Source organism: Rhineura floridana, chromosome 11 (assembly GCF_030035675.1).
Source record: "Rhineura floridana isolate rRhiFlo1 chromosome 11, rRhiFlo1.hap2, whole genome shotgun sequence".
Classification (NCBI taxonomy): Eukaryota; Metazoa; Chordata; class Lepidosauria; order Squamata; family Rhineuridae; genus Rhineura; species Rhineura floridana.
In genome coordinates this window covers 25022182-25040360 of record NC_084490.1, presented here as the reverse complement: position 1 = coordinate 25040360, position 18179 = coordinate 25022182, and the positions used below count along the sequence as shown (strand labels likewise).

The 18179-nt window shown below is 42.8% G+C and overlaps 1 protein-coding gene across 1 annotated transcript; it reads right to left on the bottom strand.

Moving 5' to 3' along the window:
• Positions 1-486: 486 nt before the first annotated feature.
• LOC133367560 (vomeronasal type-2 receptor 26-like) lies at positions 487-16207 on the bottom strand. The gene is made up of 6 exons (XM_061591653.1): positions 15993-16207; positions 14537-14828; positions 12970-13827; positions 5023-5250; positions 4176-4302; positions 487-1388 (listed from the first exon to the last, which is right to left on the bottom strand). The coding sequence occupies exons 1-6, from the start codon at positions 16205-16207 to the stop codon at positions 487-489; spliced, it is 2622 nt and encodes an 873-aa protein (XP_061447637.1).
• Positions 16208-18179: the final 1972 nt, after the last annotated feature.

The window sequence follows — 18179 nt, the reverse complement described above, 5'->3', positions numbered from 1 at the left end:
TAAACTACACTACAACAATATAGCTAACTTGTCCTGGCTCCAGATAGACAGCATTTAACCCAACAGCGACAGAACACATAACTCACAGTGATGATGCATTGGTTTTGGGCAAAGGTTTTTGGCACCAGAACCAAGAATGAGCCTTAAACATATAACAGGGTTTTATTTTGTTTTCTAAAAACATTTTATATATGTAATTGCTTATTAATGTTTTCATTGTGTTGTAAATCATTTGCGATTCCTCATAAGTAGTGATTCATACATGTGTGTGTGTGTACTGCCTTCCAATTCCAACTTATGGTGACCCTATGAATGAGGCTGAGAGGCAGTGACTGGCCCAAGGTCACCCAGTGAGCTTCATGGCTACATGGGGATTCGAGCCATGGTCTCCCAGGTCGTAGTCCAACACCTTAACCACTACACCATGCTGGCTCTCTCCAATTCATACATATATAATCCAGCAAACGACACAAATACTTGAATTCTTTAGTATTTTCTTTTGATTAGCTGATCCCTATTATTCAGCTCAGGCCACAGCAATATAATGTAACATTTGGGGGAAAAGATGAAACCCAATAGCCCAGCACTGGAGGATAAGATAGAAAAAATCTCTACAGCCACCATGTATTTTCCTTTTGTGCTCAAGTAGGTTGGGACAAAGGAAAGCCAAACACTGCAAAAGACCAACATGCTGAAGGTGATAAATTTGGCTTCATTGAAACTGTCAGGCAATTTCCTAGCAAGGAAAGCCATCGTGAAACTAATAATGGCCAGAAAGCCCATGTAACCCAAGACACAGTAAAACAGAGACACCGAACCCTCATTACATTGCAGTATAATTTCTTCTGGCACTGACTTCATGTCAACATCTGGATAGGGGGGAGAGGTCGCCAGCCACACAGTGCAGATGATGATTTGGATAAGGGAGCAGGAAAGAACAATGGAGTTGGTCAGTCCTTTCCCCACCCATTTCCTCATCCTAGATCCTGGTTTGGTGGCCATGAAAGCCAGAACTACCGTGACAGTTTTTGCCAACACACAAGACACAGCCACTGAGAAGATGATGCCAAACGCAGTTTGTCGGAGGAGACACGTCAGTTTTTGTGGCTGGCCAATGAATAGCAGAGCACAAAGGAAACTGAGCATGAGGGAGATGAGGAGAGTGTAGGTGAGGTTCCTGTTGTTGGCTATGACTATGGGAGTATTGTGGTGCTTCGTAAACGTTCCCAGCACCAGAGCTGTGATCAAAAACAAGGCAAGAGAAAAAGAGGCTAAACTGAAGCCCAAAGGTTCTTCGTAAGACAGGAAACTTGTGTCCTTGGGAATACATAAATTCTGGTTTTTATTTGGATATTTTTCATCTCCACATTTATAACAGTCATTCATGTCTGCCAAAAAAGAAAAAAGAAAAAGGTCTTAATCTCAAAAATATGATGTAGGTTTTATGCCACAAATGCAAACACAAGTTCAAACAAGACAGATGGTAAATGATGGAGCCTCTCTCCCCACCCCCTCACCACCTATCCAGCCTATCAAATACACAGAACTGGCTAAGGAAAAACGTAGTAGGGAAAAGGTATGATACCTTTCCTGATTTCCTAGCATATCAGTCAGAAACCAACCAGGATTTCCCAGTCGATATTCTGTAAACCCTCCCTAAAGCATTTTAGGAGGGAATTCATTAGCAGATACACATGTATCTAGCAGCCCACTATTTGTTAATCAGTGAGTCATTAATTCAAGGAACTATTATGAAATTCAGTCTTTGCCAATATCTGAAATGACCTGATCTACCTCACTTAGACTAATGTGTGGATTGGAATTTCGCCCTTCAATGGTTTTTTGTAGTTCTCCAAGCATTATGATATTATTCTGTGAACTTTAAAATTATCAAAATATGCATTTAAATGTTGTTAGAGGATTGAGAGGGATGATGACTTTCAGTTGCTCCTTTGCAGCCTCTGTTTGGGAATCTGTACAGGTGGAGTTGGAGCAAAGAAACCTGCTCCACTAGTCAGTCTAGTTCCATTCATAAGTAAAACATGCGGGTCAGTGTCTTTCTTTGCTGGATGGACCAAATCTGCATATGTAAGAATGTGGTCCAGACACGTCCTGTTGACATAGGAAATCTTGCAGAAGAGTGATTCCCCCATACAACAAGGAAGAACTTTCTGTGTGTAATTTAAAGTTAGTCTGAGGAAAAGCTGGGAACTGGAGACACAGAGAAGTTTGCCTGTTCTGTGTTCCATGGTTCTGTGCTGACTCTCTGGAAGCCTTGTAAAAAACCAGGATCTGAGGGGCTGTTACTGCTAAGAACCCCTTCATCATACACTCAGGTTGTATATATGTGTAAATAAAACCATATATGCTAAAGACAGCACAATCTCAGCTGCCCTTCATGCCAAAAAAGCCAAACCCTGGATAATTACTTGCACCGCTCAGAGACTGGGGTGTGTGCGACAATAAGTTTTTTGAGAAGAAAAACACATGAATATTACTTTGAGGGACCATATACATCTAAACATATCTTAAGAGAAAATGCCAATTTAAATAATATTTTGAAAGGAGTTTTTATTAAAAATAATGCTTTATAAATTATGAGCAAAAATATGTAGAAGTGGCAAGGAGCAGAAATAGACGGGGTATCCAAACAGATTTCAAGGACAAGCAGAAGTGAAGTACAATAAAGTATTCAAATATAAATGTGTTGTAGATGAAGCGTGCAGACTTCTTATTAGACATATCATCAGCTGCAATTAAATATAAACACTCTCTCTTCACATGAAACTGCCTTTCACTAGGGCTGCTTTCACACATGGGGCTGTTAGGTCCAAACCCAACCACGAGCTGTCCACAACCTTACTCACGTCTTGTTCACCCTGGGAAGAGTGCGGAGTTGAGTGACTTTTCCCCACTGCCAGAGGCCAGGAAAACACGACAACAGAATACCTTGGCAAAGGGGACCCAATCCGTCCAGCAAGATGCCTTCCAGAGTTGGGAACCTCATTTATTGAAAGGGGTCAGAATATATACCCTCAGAGAGGTTGCAGGAAAGGGAGTAAAACGTCATAAAACATAAAGAAAAAACTACATGTCAGTACAGAGTGCAAAGGAGGGGAAGGAGTAAGGAAGGGGAGGTGACAGATTTGCCAGGGGCAGGTTGCCCCCTTTGGAGATCAGCCTTGTGTATTATACAGCCTTGAGATAAGGGGGCTGGTGCCAGGATGCTTAACACAACAAACAGGGAAAATGCAGACTCTCAAACACATACAGAGTGCATTCTTTATAGGTCAAAGGCTTTTCATCCACTGACATGTCTGCTAAAGCTCAATAAACATATGGAGATATGGATTCAACCTGAACCAAGCTTTACTCGCACAGCTTTCTGGGATGTGGGGTCTGGTGAGGGGGGAATAAACCAAAATCAATTTTATTTCAACTAATGTTTCATTTTTAACTCAACAGGGCTAATAGCACTAGTTTAACAGATTACAAATCTAGCACTTCGTTCTGGATTTCAAAAATCCCTTTCACACTACAGTACCGATTTAGCAGCATTTCGCGCAATGGTCTTCCACACAGCACTCTCACCTACCGCGGCCGTTAGACCTTTTCTATTCAAAAGCTCTGCTGTTCCTTCTGCATGGGGGGGTTTGAAAGAGGCGCGATCGCGATCAGCTGAGAGGCGCAGCAGCGCAGCAGCAGAGGTGGTGGTAAGGGCGGGAACGCACTGCATGCTGGGATGGCTGTTTGTAAGGGCGGGAATGCACTGCATGCTGTGATGCCTGTCACATGAGCAGCGGCAGCTAGCGCAAAACTCCCGCAATCTTCCGTTTTCCCGGTCTTGCTATCGGAATTTTTCAGGTATCATTTATTGCGGAATTTAGCGCTAAACTTCCACTACATTCCACCAGAATTCCGGAGCTACCCGTTATGTCGTGTGAAAGCTCAAATTTTATGCGCAATTTAACAGGAAATAAATCGTCAGAATAACAGAATAAAGTGCAGTGTGAAAGGGGCCTAGGTCTGTCTCCAGCCAGACTAGGTCTCTCTCCAGTCTCTTTTGACCATGTTTTAAAAACTGTGAAAGTGACCTTGATGAATGCATGATCTTTATGTGTATGTTCTTGATTACAAGCAACCAATTATGCATGTGTGCAAAGTACATTTCTTACCTTCCTGGTCTGAAATCTTCCTTTCTGGGCATGGAATACAATCATAGCAGCAAAATGGCTCCCCCTCCTTCACTTTCTTGCTAGAACCAGGATGGCAACTCTCAGCACATACAGACTTAGGCTGTGTCTAATGCATAAATCAAAGAGATAAAATGATAATCCTGTGAATATTATATTTGCCACCCTCAAGATTTGGCGCATTTGCTTGTGTTGGTGATGTAGCAAAGGAAGCTGCTTCAATTTCATTTCATTTCATTTGCATGTCTTGCCTATTGATTTCAAAGTGCAAACATCAATTCACTGATAATGTTTTAACTGTTAATAATTTTATTCTTATTGTCAGTACTAAGGACATGAACGGATAGAATTGTGAGTTAAGACCCTTCATATAGTATAGTTTTTTATTATCTTGTAAAAAAGAATTTAGACAGCAAAGGCTTTAATCTGCTTTTTAGTTCTATCTGGAAATGTAACAGTCAGAGGTAATAGGGCTTAAGTTTTTATTATGACTCATATAAATGTTGATGTCAAATCTATATATCCTCTTTAACTAGGCATAATCATAGATTTGGGAAACAGACAAAAGATAGGTGGCCCAAGTATTGCAGGCATTATCTAATGTAGCCCATTGGGTGGAATTTGTTTTTATATGCCGAGAATGAACAGGAACCAGAGTAGATGTTGTAAGCCTAGCTTATTACGTTACTGTTTCATTTTCAATTCAAAGATTTTTATATGTATATAAAGGCTGAACAGTGATCAATGAACTTGTGTGTGTATGTTACTCAGTCTAGAGTACTCATTCGAAGTTGGAAAATTTCACAAATGGCTGACAGTTAAATCTTACCTGGTTGAACCAGTTGTGCCATGTTATGGCCTTCTCATTGATGGTGAAGGCTAGATCTGGAGGAGCCTGGGAATCCATCCTCCCAACTTTCACTCTGTGAAAGGATTGGTTTGAGAAAACGATCCAGTTGGTGACATCAAATCCAGCTAAGATCTCCCCATTCTGGTCAAAGGAGACCTCGTCCCCAGCATTGTTGTTAAATGAGACACTCCTCAGAAAGCGATGCAACTAGATTGAAAAGTAAATGGCAAGCATTTAGAAAAGGCTGCAATTCAGCAGGGCATAGTGATGTTTTCCACTTTTCGGATTCAGTTTTCTAACTGTCCTGTCTGGATGGAAACAACTTTCTATCTTTTTTTCTCTCTTTCTGGAAGCAAATGTGTTTTAAATATATATTTTTCAGTCCCTTTGGCAGCTGTTTCAAAACTCTATTTGGAATGCACACACAGCTATAAAGATATTGGCAATTTACAGAGAGTGGGTACTCTGTACATTTCATTGTCTATGCACAGTGGGTTTTTATAGCATATCCTCTAAATATCAAGTTCAGAAGTAAGCGTGGATCCTTCTTTATAAAAAACAGCACCATCCAGATGCAAGAGGAAGATATAAGCAGACTTGGGAGAACCCCAAGTTTTGCAGAACTACAAAACAATGTTTTAGAAAAAGAAACTCTGAGAAGAGCAGGAAACCCCAAAAGTAGCCCAATGGGACTGAGTATGCTCAGCAGCCTCAGGATGCTGTCTTTCTGTTCAGGAGGAAAAGTGAAAAACCAGGCAGGGGGATGGAATTGTCATGGTATGTATCCTTCATATAAGTTCTCATGCCCCAGTAGCTAAACAAACCCTGAGTTGCACTAAGAGTGTCCGCTTAGGCGGACAGATGGGCGACTAATTAAATAAAATATTATTATTATTATTATTATTAAGCAGAATGTGTTCTCCATAAATAATCAGAGCTTGGAAAAGTTACTTTTTTGAACTACATCTCCCATCAGCCCAATCCAGTGGCCATGCTGGCTGGGGCTGATGGGAGTTGTAGTTCAAAAAAGTAACTTTTCCAAGCTCTGTAAATAATGTACACCTTGATTTCATGTGGCTCTTCCTGACAGGTATTGGATGGACATTAAATATAATGTCCATCCTGTTGCCCAGCAGCTTCTCTGACTGAGCTGGCAGAGGCCATCTCGGCTGTGGTATTGGAGGAGCCCAGAACAATAGTCCTTGGTGATTTCAATGTCCATGCTGAGGCTGCCTTTAATGTTCTGGCTTGGGACTTCATAGCCTCCATGACAACCATGGGGCTGTCTCAAGTTGTCACCGGCCTGACGCATACGGCAGGGCACACCCTCAACTTGGTTTTTGCTCCAGATGGAGGAAGGGGTGGTCTGGAAATAGGGAGGTGGATGTCACCCTATTGTCATGGTCAGACCACTTCCTGATGTAGTTTAGACTTGTAGCTCTGATCCTTCCCTGAAGGAGTGGTGGACAGATTAAGAAGGTCTGCCCCCAGAGACAAATGGAATCCACTGGAATGCTGAATGCCCTGCGGGAGTTACCAGTAGATAGAGCAGGTGAGCCTGTTGAAGCCCTTGTCACATTGTGGAACAGTGAGGCTCATCAGACTCTTGACACAGTTGCCCCCGAGCTCCCTCTCTGGCATTGTGGAGCCTGGTTTGCACCTTGGTACACCAGTGAGCTAAGGTCAATGAAACAGGCTGGATGACGGCTAGAGCACAAGTGGCAAAAGATATGCTGTGAGGCTGATCGGACACGAGTAAAACATAACCGTGCCTACTGTGTGGCAGTGAGGGTGGTGAAGAAGGCCCACTTCTCTGCCTCCATCGCATCCTCAAGTAGCCGTCTGCTGGAGCGTTTCCATATTGTCAGGAGTCTGTTGACATCAGCTTCAGGTAATGGAGTCTTGGACCCTTCAGAGGCCCATTGTGAATTGTTTGCAAGGCACTTTGAGGGTAAAGTTGCTTGCCTCCGTAGCAGTCTTGATGCCTGATCCACTTCTACTGTAGTCCCCAATGAGGTGTCCAGTGCAACGTCTGCTCCAACATTTTGGGAATGGTTTCAGTTGATGCGGCCTGATGATGTAGACAAGGTGCTTGTGATGATGCGTCTAGCAAGGTGTCCTTCTTGGCATATTAAAGCTTGTCAAGGGGGTTTGACTAAGTGGATCCAGGGTGGTCAATGCATGATTGCAGGAGGGAGTGGGTCCAACCGCCTTGAAAGAGGTGGTGATCCAACTGCTCTTGCAAAAGCCCACCCTGGACCCATTGGTATGTGACAGAGCTTGGAAGATTACTTTTAAAAACTAATAAATTACGGTTACAATTACATGGCGCAAAAAGTTACAATTACAATTGCTCTGAAAGTAACTGATACTTTTTCTCAAAAGTAATCACTACAATTACATTTCAGTTACTTTTTTAAAAAAACACCTACAGGGTGCTGGCCTTGGCTGCTACACATCTAAGTAGCCTAAAACAACATTAAAAATAAACACACACACACAGAGGTAGTAAAATAATTCTTTTTTATACATAAGATAGCAATGGTAGTTTCTCCGCTGGTAAGGGAGGTGGGGAGGGAGGCAGAGGCCACTATTCAGATCCTTGCATGTCAAACCAATTGCCGCCACCCCCACTCAGCTAGCAAGCATTATCTCTCTCACTTAACCACCTCCTGGACCCTGCCCTGCCACCAACTAAGGGACACTCACCCAAGCAAACATTTCCCCCGAGATGCAAAAAAGTTAAAATATTGCACAGTAGTTAGAGAGGGTGGGGGAGGCCACTTTGTGTGCCAAGTACAAACACACACACATGTTGTCATCTTTCCCCTCCACAGTTCTTTATCTCCATTTTGCTGCTGCTTCCTTCTCCTCCTTTATCCATGTTTTTGTCCTCCAGCTCCTTTTTCCCTTCATTCTTTACCACCACAATCCATTTTTTTAAACAATTGTTTTCTCCACTCCACCCCATCTCACTCTCCACCTCCTCCCTTGTCACCTCCTACCCACCCATACAGCATGAGGGAAGAGTGACGCTGCACAGAAGCCCAGTTTGAGGCACATTATTTTCATCCACAAATCAGGGGAGCAGAAGACTTCCCCTGCTCCCGCCCCAAGTAATGCCCCAAAATAATGCTGGAAACATTACAATTACTCCACAAAAGTATTAAATTACTCCTTACTCCTAGTTCTATTACAATCAAAATGTAAAGGAATTACCCACTCGTTCCTCAAAAAAATAAAATGTTTTTAAAGTTGTCTTGTTTTAGTGTGTTTTAAGGTATGTTTTTGTGATGTTTTAAAATGTTTTTAGTGGGGTTTTTTTTGCCCTGGGCTCCTGCTGGGAGGAAGGGCGGGATATAAATCAAATAATAAATAAATAAATAAATAAATACAAGTAATGCGTTAATCCTGGACTCGGTGGTGGGCTGGATGAGGGCCGATAAACTGAGTCTAAATTCTAGCAAGATGGAGAGGCTGTGGGTTGGTGGTTCCTGAGTTCAGATAACTGGTCAGTTGCCTGCTTTGGACAGGGTTGTACTCCCTCTGAAAGTGCAGGTCCGTAATCTGGGGGTGCTCCTGGTTCCATCTTTGTCACTAGAGGCCCAGGTGACCTCCATGGTTAGGAATGCCTTTTACCAGCTTTGGCTGGTCAGACAGCACGGCCGTTTCTGGACTGGGATACCCTGACCACTGTTGTCCATGTACTGGAAACCTCCAGGTTGGGTTACTGTAATGTGCTGTATATGGGGCTGCCCTTGAGGTTGGTCCAGAAGCTGCAGCTGGCGTAAAATGTGGCGGCGAGCCTGCTCACTCTGGCAGGGTATCACCAACATGTCACCTCACTGCTAAAAGAACTGCACTAGCTGCCCATTTGCTACCGGGCCAAGTTCCAGGTATTAGTTTTGGTGTACAAAGCCCTGCACAGCTTGGGACCAGGTTACCTGAAAGACCATCTCATATACCCAGTTGATCACTGCACTCTGCAGGTGAGGGCCTCCTGCAGATATCTTTTCAGGAGGTCTGTTCCACACAATATAGAAAACAGAACTTTAGTGTAGCGGTACCTACCCTATGGAACTCCCTATCCTTAAATATTAGACAGGTGCCATCTCTGTTATCTATTCGGTGCCTATTGAATACCTGTCTCTTTCAACAAGCCTTTTAAGTTGAGACCTTATCTCAGTCTGCTTCTGTGTTGGAATTGCTTTTTAATATGCTTTTAAACCTTTTAAAAAATATCTTCAAAGCTTTTAAAAAAAATGTTTTTAAAGTTGTTTTGTTTTAATGTATTTTAATGTCTGTTTTTATGATGTTTTAAAGTGTTATTAGTGCTTTTGTTTGTCACCCTGCACTCCTGCTGGGAGGACGGGTGGGATATAAATCAAATAATAAAATAAAATAAAATAAATATAACTCAAATTACTTGAGAGGTAGGTCATTATAAAAATTAAGTAATTTACTTCAGAAATCAAACAACATTACAGGATAAGATGTGGTATAAGTGTGTAGAACGTTCACCAAAAAAGGACAACCATTGTAGTTATAAGCAAGAACATATCTCAAACTTTTCTCATAAAAATGCAAACAAAACTAAATTTCCCCTGTATCCCTGCCCCTTAGAATTCTTTCTAAAGAATAGAGATGTGGAGAAATACAATCTTGTTTCCATTTTTATGAAAAATTAGTTAACGTACTTTTTGAGCATACCAAGAAACAATTCACTAATACGCAAAAAAAACCTGCTTGCAGTTTAAGAATGTACCTATAGCCAACAGATATTTCTATCAAACTTCAGTGGGATTTACTCTGGTGCAATCAAGGCTAAGATAGGCAAAACTGATCATGGGAAAGGAGGGGATTGGAAGGGAGAGGGGGAGGGGAGGGAGGAGCAAAGGAAGGGGGAATGGAGGGGCAAGAGGGAGGGAATAGGGGGAGGAGGAGAGCAGGGTAGGCTCAATCATTTGCATACTTTTTGAGTTCAATGTGATTTATTCCTGTGCAATCATGCTTAGGAGAGGTGAAACAGACTTGGGGGAGGGGACGAGAAGGGGAGGAGATGGGGTGGGTGGGCACTGGGCAGTGGAGTTTTATTTCACTTTATACAGTCATGGCTTCTCCCACAGACTCCTGGGAAGTGTAGTTAGTGAAAGGTGCTGAGAGTTGCTAGGAGAGGCCCTGTTCCCCTCATAGAGCTTCAGTTAGAGTTGCTGACTGTTAAACCACTCTGGCCACTGGGGCTCTCTCAGGGGAGTAGGAGTCTCCTCTCAGCACCCTTCACAAACGTCACTTCCCAGGGGGAAGCCATGACTATCTCAAGTGGATTAAAGGTCTGTCGTGGGCACGGCCAGCTCCAGGCATGCCGGGTGTCATGGCCCCTTCAGAGGACTCGTCAGATGAGGACGACTCGGGAGTAACAGCCACAGACCCAGAAGGGGAAAGAGAGGAAACTCCTGAGAATGCAGCTCCTACTCCTCCTCAGCTAGAAAGTGTCCAAGACACAGCTGAAGCTCTTCAGCCAGAATCAGAAACTGACCAGGAGACTCCCCTCCCACCTGTAGAGCGAAGACGACAGAAAGTCAGGCAGCAGAGAGGCTGGCCTGTCCGTTTAAGGCTGGCACACTTGCAGAAGCCAGAGGGGTGATTGTTCCCACCTGTCTGCAGAGGTGTTCTTTAAAAGACAAACCCTGGCTTCAGCGTGTTACTGACTACAACGTCAGGCGTGACCACTGTGTGTCTTCCTATCCCCTGAAACTTGACTTGGACTGCTGTCTCGGCAAACTGGACCCAGACCTTCACTGACGTCTCTTCTGGATTTCTGGCTTGGCACGTGAGCTTGGAATGGCCCCTGCCCTTATCTTGCTACCTCCTTGCTAGCCTGGCAGATTTATAGCCAAGGTGCCGGCTGAGGACTTACAGTCTGGCAATTACCAAGGAATTTCCAGCCCTGCCTGCATCCCCACCAACACTACTGTCTCAGTGAAAAGCTGACACTGGGGCCCTTGGGCACTAGCCTGCCCTGGGCCCCTCCACTCTCCTGCCGCGATCTGCGGAAGCAGCCATGGTAGGGATCTCAGGACAGCAGGTTTTGAGCAATCCGCCTTCCCCCCCGCTTCACCTACCATTCTGCTGTTTTTTGCGGCTGCGCGCACTGTGCGCACAGGTTTGTCATCAATCAAGATGGCTGCCGAGGTTTCCCTAAGGAGCTGAAGCCTCTGCCACAATCTTGGTTGATGGCAGCAATGCGCACATGTAGCACGCATGCATGCTATCAACCAAGATGGCGGCAGAGGCTTCAGCCCCTTAGGGAAACCTCGGCCGCCATCTTGATTGATGGCAAAAAAAAAAAAAAAACAGCAGAGAAAAAGGTAGGTAAAGTGAGGGGATGGCGGGCAGTTGGAAAGCTCTTGTCCCGCGATCCGCAGCTTCTGTCCTGCTTCTGTGGATCGTGAAAGGAGAGCAGAGGGGCCCCTGTAGCTCCAGGGGCCCTCAGGCTAGTGCACCACATGGCCGCCCTTTAGAATCAGCTCTTGTCGTGGATGTGGACCTCTGATTAGGCAAGCCAAGCAGCTGTGAGTCAGGCTTTTTGAACATTGACAGTTGGTTTTTACTGAGCATGCCTGGGCTTATCACTGACTCCAACTCTAAATTTCTTAAATTAATTAACAATTAGCCAGACTTTTTTTAACCTTTAAACTTCAGACAATGAAGGTCAGAGTATGGGACAAGGTCAATAATAGGATTGCAGGTACTCTGTGAACATGGCTGATTTTCAATTCATTTCAACAAATTATGAGAACACTGACAGAAAAAAGTTCAACAGGGGTCTGATTTTTTCTCTTTTTAGACTTTGAACTCTCGATTCTCTCTGAGTGTTTTGTGTATCACCATGAAAATGGAGCAGGTTGTTCAGCAAGCGTTTCTGAGTTCAGGACTATAAATTGTGTAAGGTTTTATTTTCTAATGAGCGTATGGGAAGTAGCACAATGGCATGGGACATTATCAATTTAAGATGGTGCAATGTGAAAAATGCATGCTAGCTATAGTATACAGCCCTCTGATGACTGTATAATTATCCTTCAAAATTCAGACATTCTTGAACTTTGTGACAAAGTTCATATTAGGGGAAAGAGTGCATAAAATGCATACCTTGGTGAAAAGACATGCATTGAATTACAGAAAATTACTTGTAAAAATGTATATATTGGTCAAGTTTATAGAAATATTTCATAAGTCCTTTTTTAAAAAAAGGAAATTGCTGCACAAATTAGAATAACATGATTTAAGAGTAGAAACCCAAGAAACCAAATTGACAGATTTATCCATCTCTATAAAACCTTTTCTTTTCTTTTACCCATGCATTCCACATTTCTCTTACCTAAAGGATCTCTCTGAGCTTTTCTGAAAGGAAAAGAAAAGCCTATGATCACGTGGGGGACCAAGGTATCAAAAACCACCGACATTTTTATCTGAACTGCATTTATAAGCTAGATCAGCAATGATCACAAATTTGTCTTGGCCAATGATTCTTAAGTAATGAACCATGTGAAGCCCAGTTTTTGTCACCAAGGTGTCAGGAGTTCCTAAACAATGACTTCACATTATGGTTCAAAAAGAAACTATTTCACTTGAGGTCAACTACGAGTTCCCTTCCTTACTTGCAACCTTCAGTAGAACTGTTTTGAATCGAACTTTTTCCATTACATGTCCATAATGTCATGCTAAGAAGTAAAATAACAAAACTAGCGTATGAACTTATAAGTGAACATATATAAAGGTGCCATAGGCCAGAAATAGATTGATCTCTCAGTTCCTCGTTTAGGAGCAGTGCTGTAGTTGCATGTGATAAAGTGGCAAAAGGGACAGACAGCAAGGAAACCAGAATGTGTCTTGCATCTCTTTGAGTGAGAATATTGAGCCCATTACCTGCCACAGCTGCTGATTTGGGAACTTCAGTCCTCTTCTCTCCACAGTTGCTCTCTGATTGACTCTAGACAACATGGCATGTAAAGCATGGGCCACAGCATACACAGCATTGTAGATGCTGTAGCTATGGCCAGTCATGCTCATTTCAAAAAAAGGCCCAGGAAGCCTCTCCAGTTTCTCATCTCCAGTGCAGATATCCCCGTCCACTTCACCCAAAACAGCATCAGGGAATACACAGCCAAATGCCTGTTGCCAGAAGTCCCTAATGAAACCATCTCCTGTTGTGCTGGAAGGGGTTTTACTCTCAACAAATTGGCGAAATCCTGGGAGATCTTTAGAAGGGAGGCTGAAGGAGAGAACCCCATGGAGTATTTCTGTATCCCAGGTCCTTTGGTAGACAAATGAAGTGAACTCCATCTGAGCTGTCAGAATCCACACTTTACCTTTTGGCTTACTTGCCATGTGTACTCGTTCTGACAGATAAGGTAACCATCTGAAAAATGGCACAGCATACGATTCTCCATAGACCACAACTGCATTGGCTTTGCTATCAATGATTCTATCATGTATTTTGGCTCCCTTTTGAAACAAAGCATTAATTTCATTAACATAAGTAAATTTCTGAGTTCTTTCTGTGAAGGCAAAACAGATACCACTCCGGGAGAAAAGTGGAACAACAGTTTTTACAAATCTATCTCCGTATTCATCTTGGGAGGTGACAATCCCAATCCATGTCCACCTAAAATGCAGAAGGAAAGAGAGAATCCCCTCATACTGAAGGTCTTCCTTGGGGGTCATCTGGTAAAAAGAAAGGCCTGGAGTTTTATCTTGCATCACTGGTGCAGAGCCATAAATGAGCTAAAGAAACATGTGGAGAAAGAGGCAGACACAATAACAACAACAATAATACCTTTTGCATAACACTTAAAACACTTGAAATATATCAGCAATGCTTACAACATGAGTGCTGAAATTCCATTCTTCAAATTTCTGCAGCAGTTATTCAGTATTTTAATATGATTTTCCCTAACACATTTTTGTCTACAGTTGATGACTATTGCAACATTTTTCCAATGAATTTTTCCTAATATAAAACATTTTTGTATGTTATTTTCACTCATACAATCATTTTCATGCACAATTTCCCCTATTGTATGCATTTTTGTAAACATTCTTCGGCTGGAGCATTGCAATGCAAAATCACTTTAAGTTTCTTTATTTCAAAGGATGGCTGCATTATGAGGATGGGGATGATGATGATGATGACGATGATGATGATGATGATTTATGCCTGCCCTTCACCAATAGGTCACTGGGTGGGTTACAAAATCTAAAATACAGTATTAAGAATTAAAACTCATTTCAATCACAAGAATAGAGTGAGTTATAAAAACATACATCTCACAAGCCCAAGGCCAGAGTAAAGAGTTGTGTCTTTAGCATTGGCCAAAAACTGTACAGCATTAAGAGAGAGAGACAGAGACAGAGACAGACAGAGAGAGAGAGAGAGAGAGAGAGAGAGAGAGAGAGAGAGAGAGAGAGAGAGAGAGAGAGAGAGATCTCCCACCTGTGGGACCTTATAGATATCCAAAACTGTTGCCACTTGAAGAGATGTTTGGGAATCCAGTCCCCCAATGACGGCTAAGAGGTTTTTCTCAAGGCCACACAGGTAGTTTGGGATAAATGTCTCCAATGTGAATATAAGAAGCATTGTGGCATGATAGGTCCACTGTGCATTGAAATAGCTGTCATAGATGTGGAAACCCAAGGTGACATTGGGTAAGATCTGAGGGCTTTCATTGATCTCCTTCACTGCGAATTGCAAGGTCACAATGTGCTGGTAATTCTTGGGCACGACACTAGAATGAGAGTTGCATTCTGTATCAGAAAGCTAAGTCATACTTTGTACATGTATGTTCTATATCATCGTCACAACTTAGATTACTTATTACTTGAGGCAATTCTTATGTCAAGGTGGTCTACCAAACCCAAATACTAGATAATTAAACAAGGTAAATGCTCTTCTTTAGAAGTGAAAACACCCTCCACTTCTTAGAAAGGTACAGCCACATTGCAAAAGTTAGGAACCAGAGTTTGTATGGAGCCTCATTTGGTTCCCTGGTCTTAAATTCTATTGCTTTTTATTTACATACACACGTATTTAAGGGGGAGGGGTTCACAACATTAACAATCCTCAAGGCTGGCTCCCCATTGCCCATAACTTTGGGGGTCCAGAGAGCAAGAAACCCTCTCTGTCTGTCTGCCTAGTCCCCACCTTCTCCTCAGACGAGACTAAAAACACAAGCCTCTCCTTGGCTCCAGGGAGAGGAGGGGGAAGGGCCTCTCTCCTGAAAATAAGAACAGGATCTGTCTGGCCCAAAATGTATTCACCTGTTAATGGGCACTGTACAGACCCGTCAGCTCACCTGGTCACTCTATTAGATGGACTAAAGAAACTAGCCTGAACAGTGGCGCAGGTGTCCTTCTTTGCAGGTTGTATCTCTTACAGGCACAAAAATATAAACTAGAAATGGCCTCAAAGAGATCATCCACCACCATCCCAATCCTATGAGAATATTACATGTCCTTGTATGATACCTGAATGTGGGGGAAATGGCAACTCCAGTTCAGGGGGAATGACTAAAGGAAAGCAGTGTGTGGAAAGGGTGAACCAATCCCCAGAGCTATGACCCCCCAATCCAAAATCAGGGGAACAACGACTGGTATTAACATTTGCTCAAACAACTGGAAATCCTGATCCCTGAAATGATATATCCCATCTCTTTGGACCCACCCAAACTGTACTTCAGCCCCTAGGAGGGGAGAATTTGTAGCCCTCTGTAACCCTCCAGCTGTTGTTGGACTACAACTCTCGTCATCCCTGACCATTGGTCATGCTGCCTGGGGCTGATGGAGTCCAACAACATCTGCAGGGTCACCGGTAGTCACCCCTCTTCTAGGACTGTAACTGCATTGGCCAAAGAAGGAATCAACACACAAAACTGAAATGATTAACGTCATACTTCAGCTCTTCAAGCAGTGCTGGCGGGGGTTCATTGGTGAAGGCTATTGAACTGGATATGATGATACTGTGAGAAGCAATACCACCAATGATGAGGTCTCCTCTCTGATGATACTGGTGAAGTGGAGTGTGTGGGTCACAGACATTGCATTTCACAATGTGAGGCTTGCATGTTGCATGAGGAAGTAATAGCAGCAAGACCAGGAACACTACCATGCTTGGTACAAGCTTTCCCACTACACCAGATCCCCCAATTTCCATCTACAACACTATTATTAGAGCCTCTGACACTAAAACGGCCTCACTTAACCATTTAATGAGCTGATATGGCTGAACTCTGGAGTCTAAAATGTAACATAGCAGTGATGGGCATCACGTGTTCCAAGTCCCAAGTTGTGCTGTGATTGCTGGAAGGAATATTTATGCCATCATTCAAGACTGTCTGATTCTTTTTGCTAGTGGCCTCTGCAAGTCCACAAGAGGATCTGATAAGTGGGAACATTAATTATAGTCTTTTTCATAAATGCAGCTGAAGGTTCAAAGTTGGGAATTCCCTGTAGAACTGAGATGGGAAACATGTTTGTCATAACTGAAAAGAAATGTTCACTTCCACCTAATATACTGCACCAAGAACATTACTGATAGTTGCTAAAAGAAGTGTTGCCCTGTTAGTACTACTTTCATTGATGAAATTGACTGTCACTTCTTGGGCTTGTCTCAAGATCCATCTGTTGTGGAAATTGATCCGGGTGTAGGTACCAGGGCAGTTAGGGGCAACACACACATTCCCCTCAGCAGCCCCACCCCAAGCCCCAACCCACTGGCAAATCAGTAGCCCTTCTGAATCCCCCTGTAAAGAAAAAAAGAAATTAAGGGGCACCACTAAGGGCTGTTCCACCTTTTACATAACCAGCTGTTTATAAGCTAAATTTTATCTTGTGTAATGCAGGGTCAGCCATTGTGATGTCCACTTTTGAACACGGTCCAAATTATCAGTATAATCCAGGTGTGTTCAACCTGGTTGGCCACTTTGAGAACAGGATGCTGGACTAGATGGGCCACTGGCCTGATCCAGCAGGCTCTTCTTATGTTATGTTCTTATATCCTGATGATACTAGATGCATTTCAACTTTTAGAACCTTCTTCAGTGGCATATATTGAAAAGAAGCAATGCATCAACACACATTATCTCTGTAACTAACTAGATGAAGGAGGAAGGGAAAAAAGCCTGAGAAAAGCAATCTACATATCAACAACTAGTTTACTAAAGAAGGAATCTGTGAGGGAAGAATGGGCTGCCTTTCTATCACCCTGGTTGGTTCAGGTTTCTCATTACAAGCCTTGGCGCTTTACTCCCAACACTGGGCTGCTGCTTTGGAGGAAGTGGCAGCGTCAAGAGGCAGTCGCTAGCCCTTTTGTCATTCTTAATGCTGAAACTGAGGTGTCATGTGAGGAAGGATTTCTGACCTTTGACCCCAGACGACCGTTATCCAAAAAGGAATTGCTTTTGGACTTCCGGGAAGGGTGACTTAGCCTGTGCCTGCTTTTGAGACGGGCTCCTGCCTCAAAAGAAGCTTATTCAGATATATCAGTCAGTTTTTTCTTTTTTTTTTGACTGATTAAACTTCTCCCGGGTAGGGAGAAACGAAGAGATTAACCTCAAAGCCTATTTTTGTTGGGACGACCAGATCTCATTAATTTATGGGACGAGGTCCAGCCGACGAAGGTGGGACGGATTTTCAACAGCAAGCTCTATCTGTTAAAGCGAACGTTCATCTTATCTTCTAAGAGAGAACGCACTAACAGGCAAGCACCCTTCTTTCTATATTTTTCTTTTACTTGACTTAAATTGTTGCTGTTTAAAAGAGATTTGCCAGATTGATCGGTTTTTGACATCTCACTGGGGAGCCGTAACTTCTCTCTGCTACGCACTAATTAATAGCTTATCTCTGTTTTTGTTGCAAAAAGCTGTCCTGGATTTGCATTCTAAAGATATACACAGAAGAGGGATTTCTATTCCAGATTTTTATTTTGAAAAATATTATACTGTTTTGAGACTACTCTCTTTTTGGTCTATTTTATTTTGACGAATCTGTTTCTTGACGATTGCCATTAATTGTTTCGATCCTGGGAACTGCATTTTGTTTACTTAACTATTGGAGAGATAAGGCTGTCTGCTCTGTTTATA

Bases quoted from the DNA above. Each gene is read 5' to 3' on its own strand.
- LOC133367560 (XM_061591653.1), bottom strand. From the start codon at position 16,207: ATGGTAGTGTTCCTGGTCTTGCTGCTATTACTTCCTCATGCAACATGC. The intron at 13,828-14,536 runs GTGGGAGATCTC...ATGTTTCTTTAG, and splicing joins ATATCTATAAGGTCCCACAG to CTCATTTATGGCTCTGCACC. The intron at 1,389-4,175 runs GTAAGAAATGTA...CTTTTTTGGCAG, and splicing joins GAAGATTTCAGACCAGGAAG to ACATGAATGACTGTTATAAA.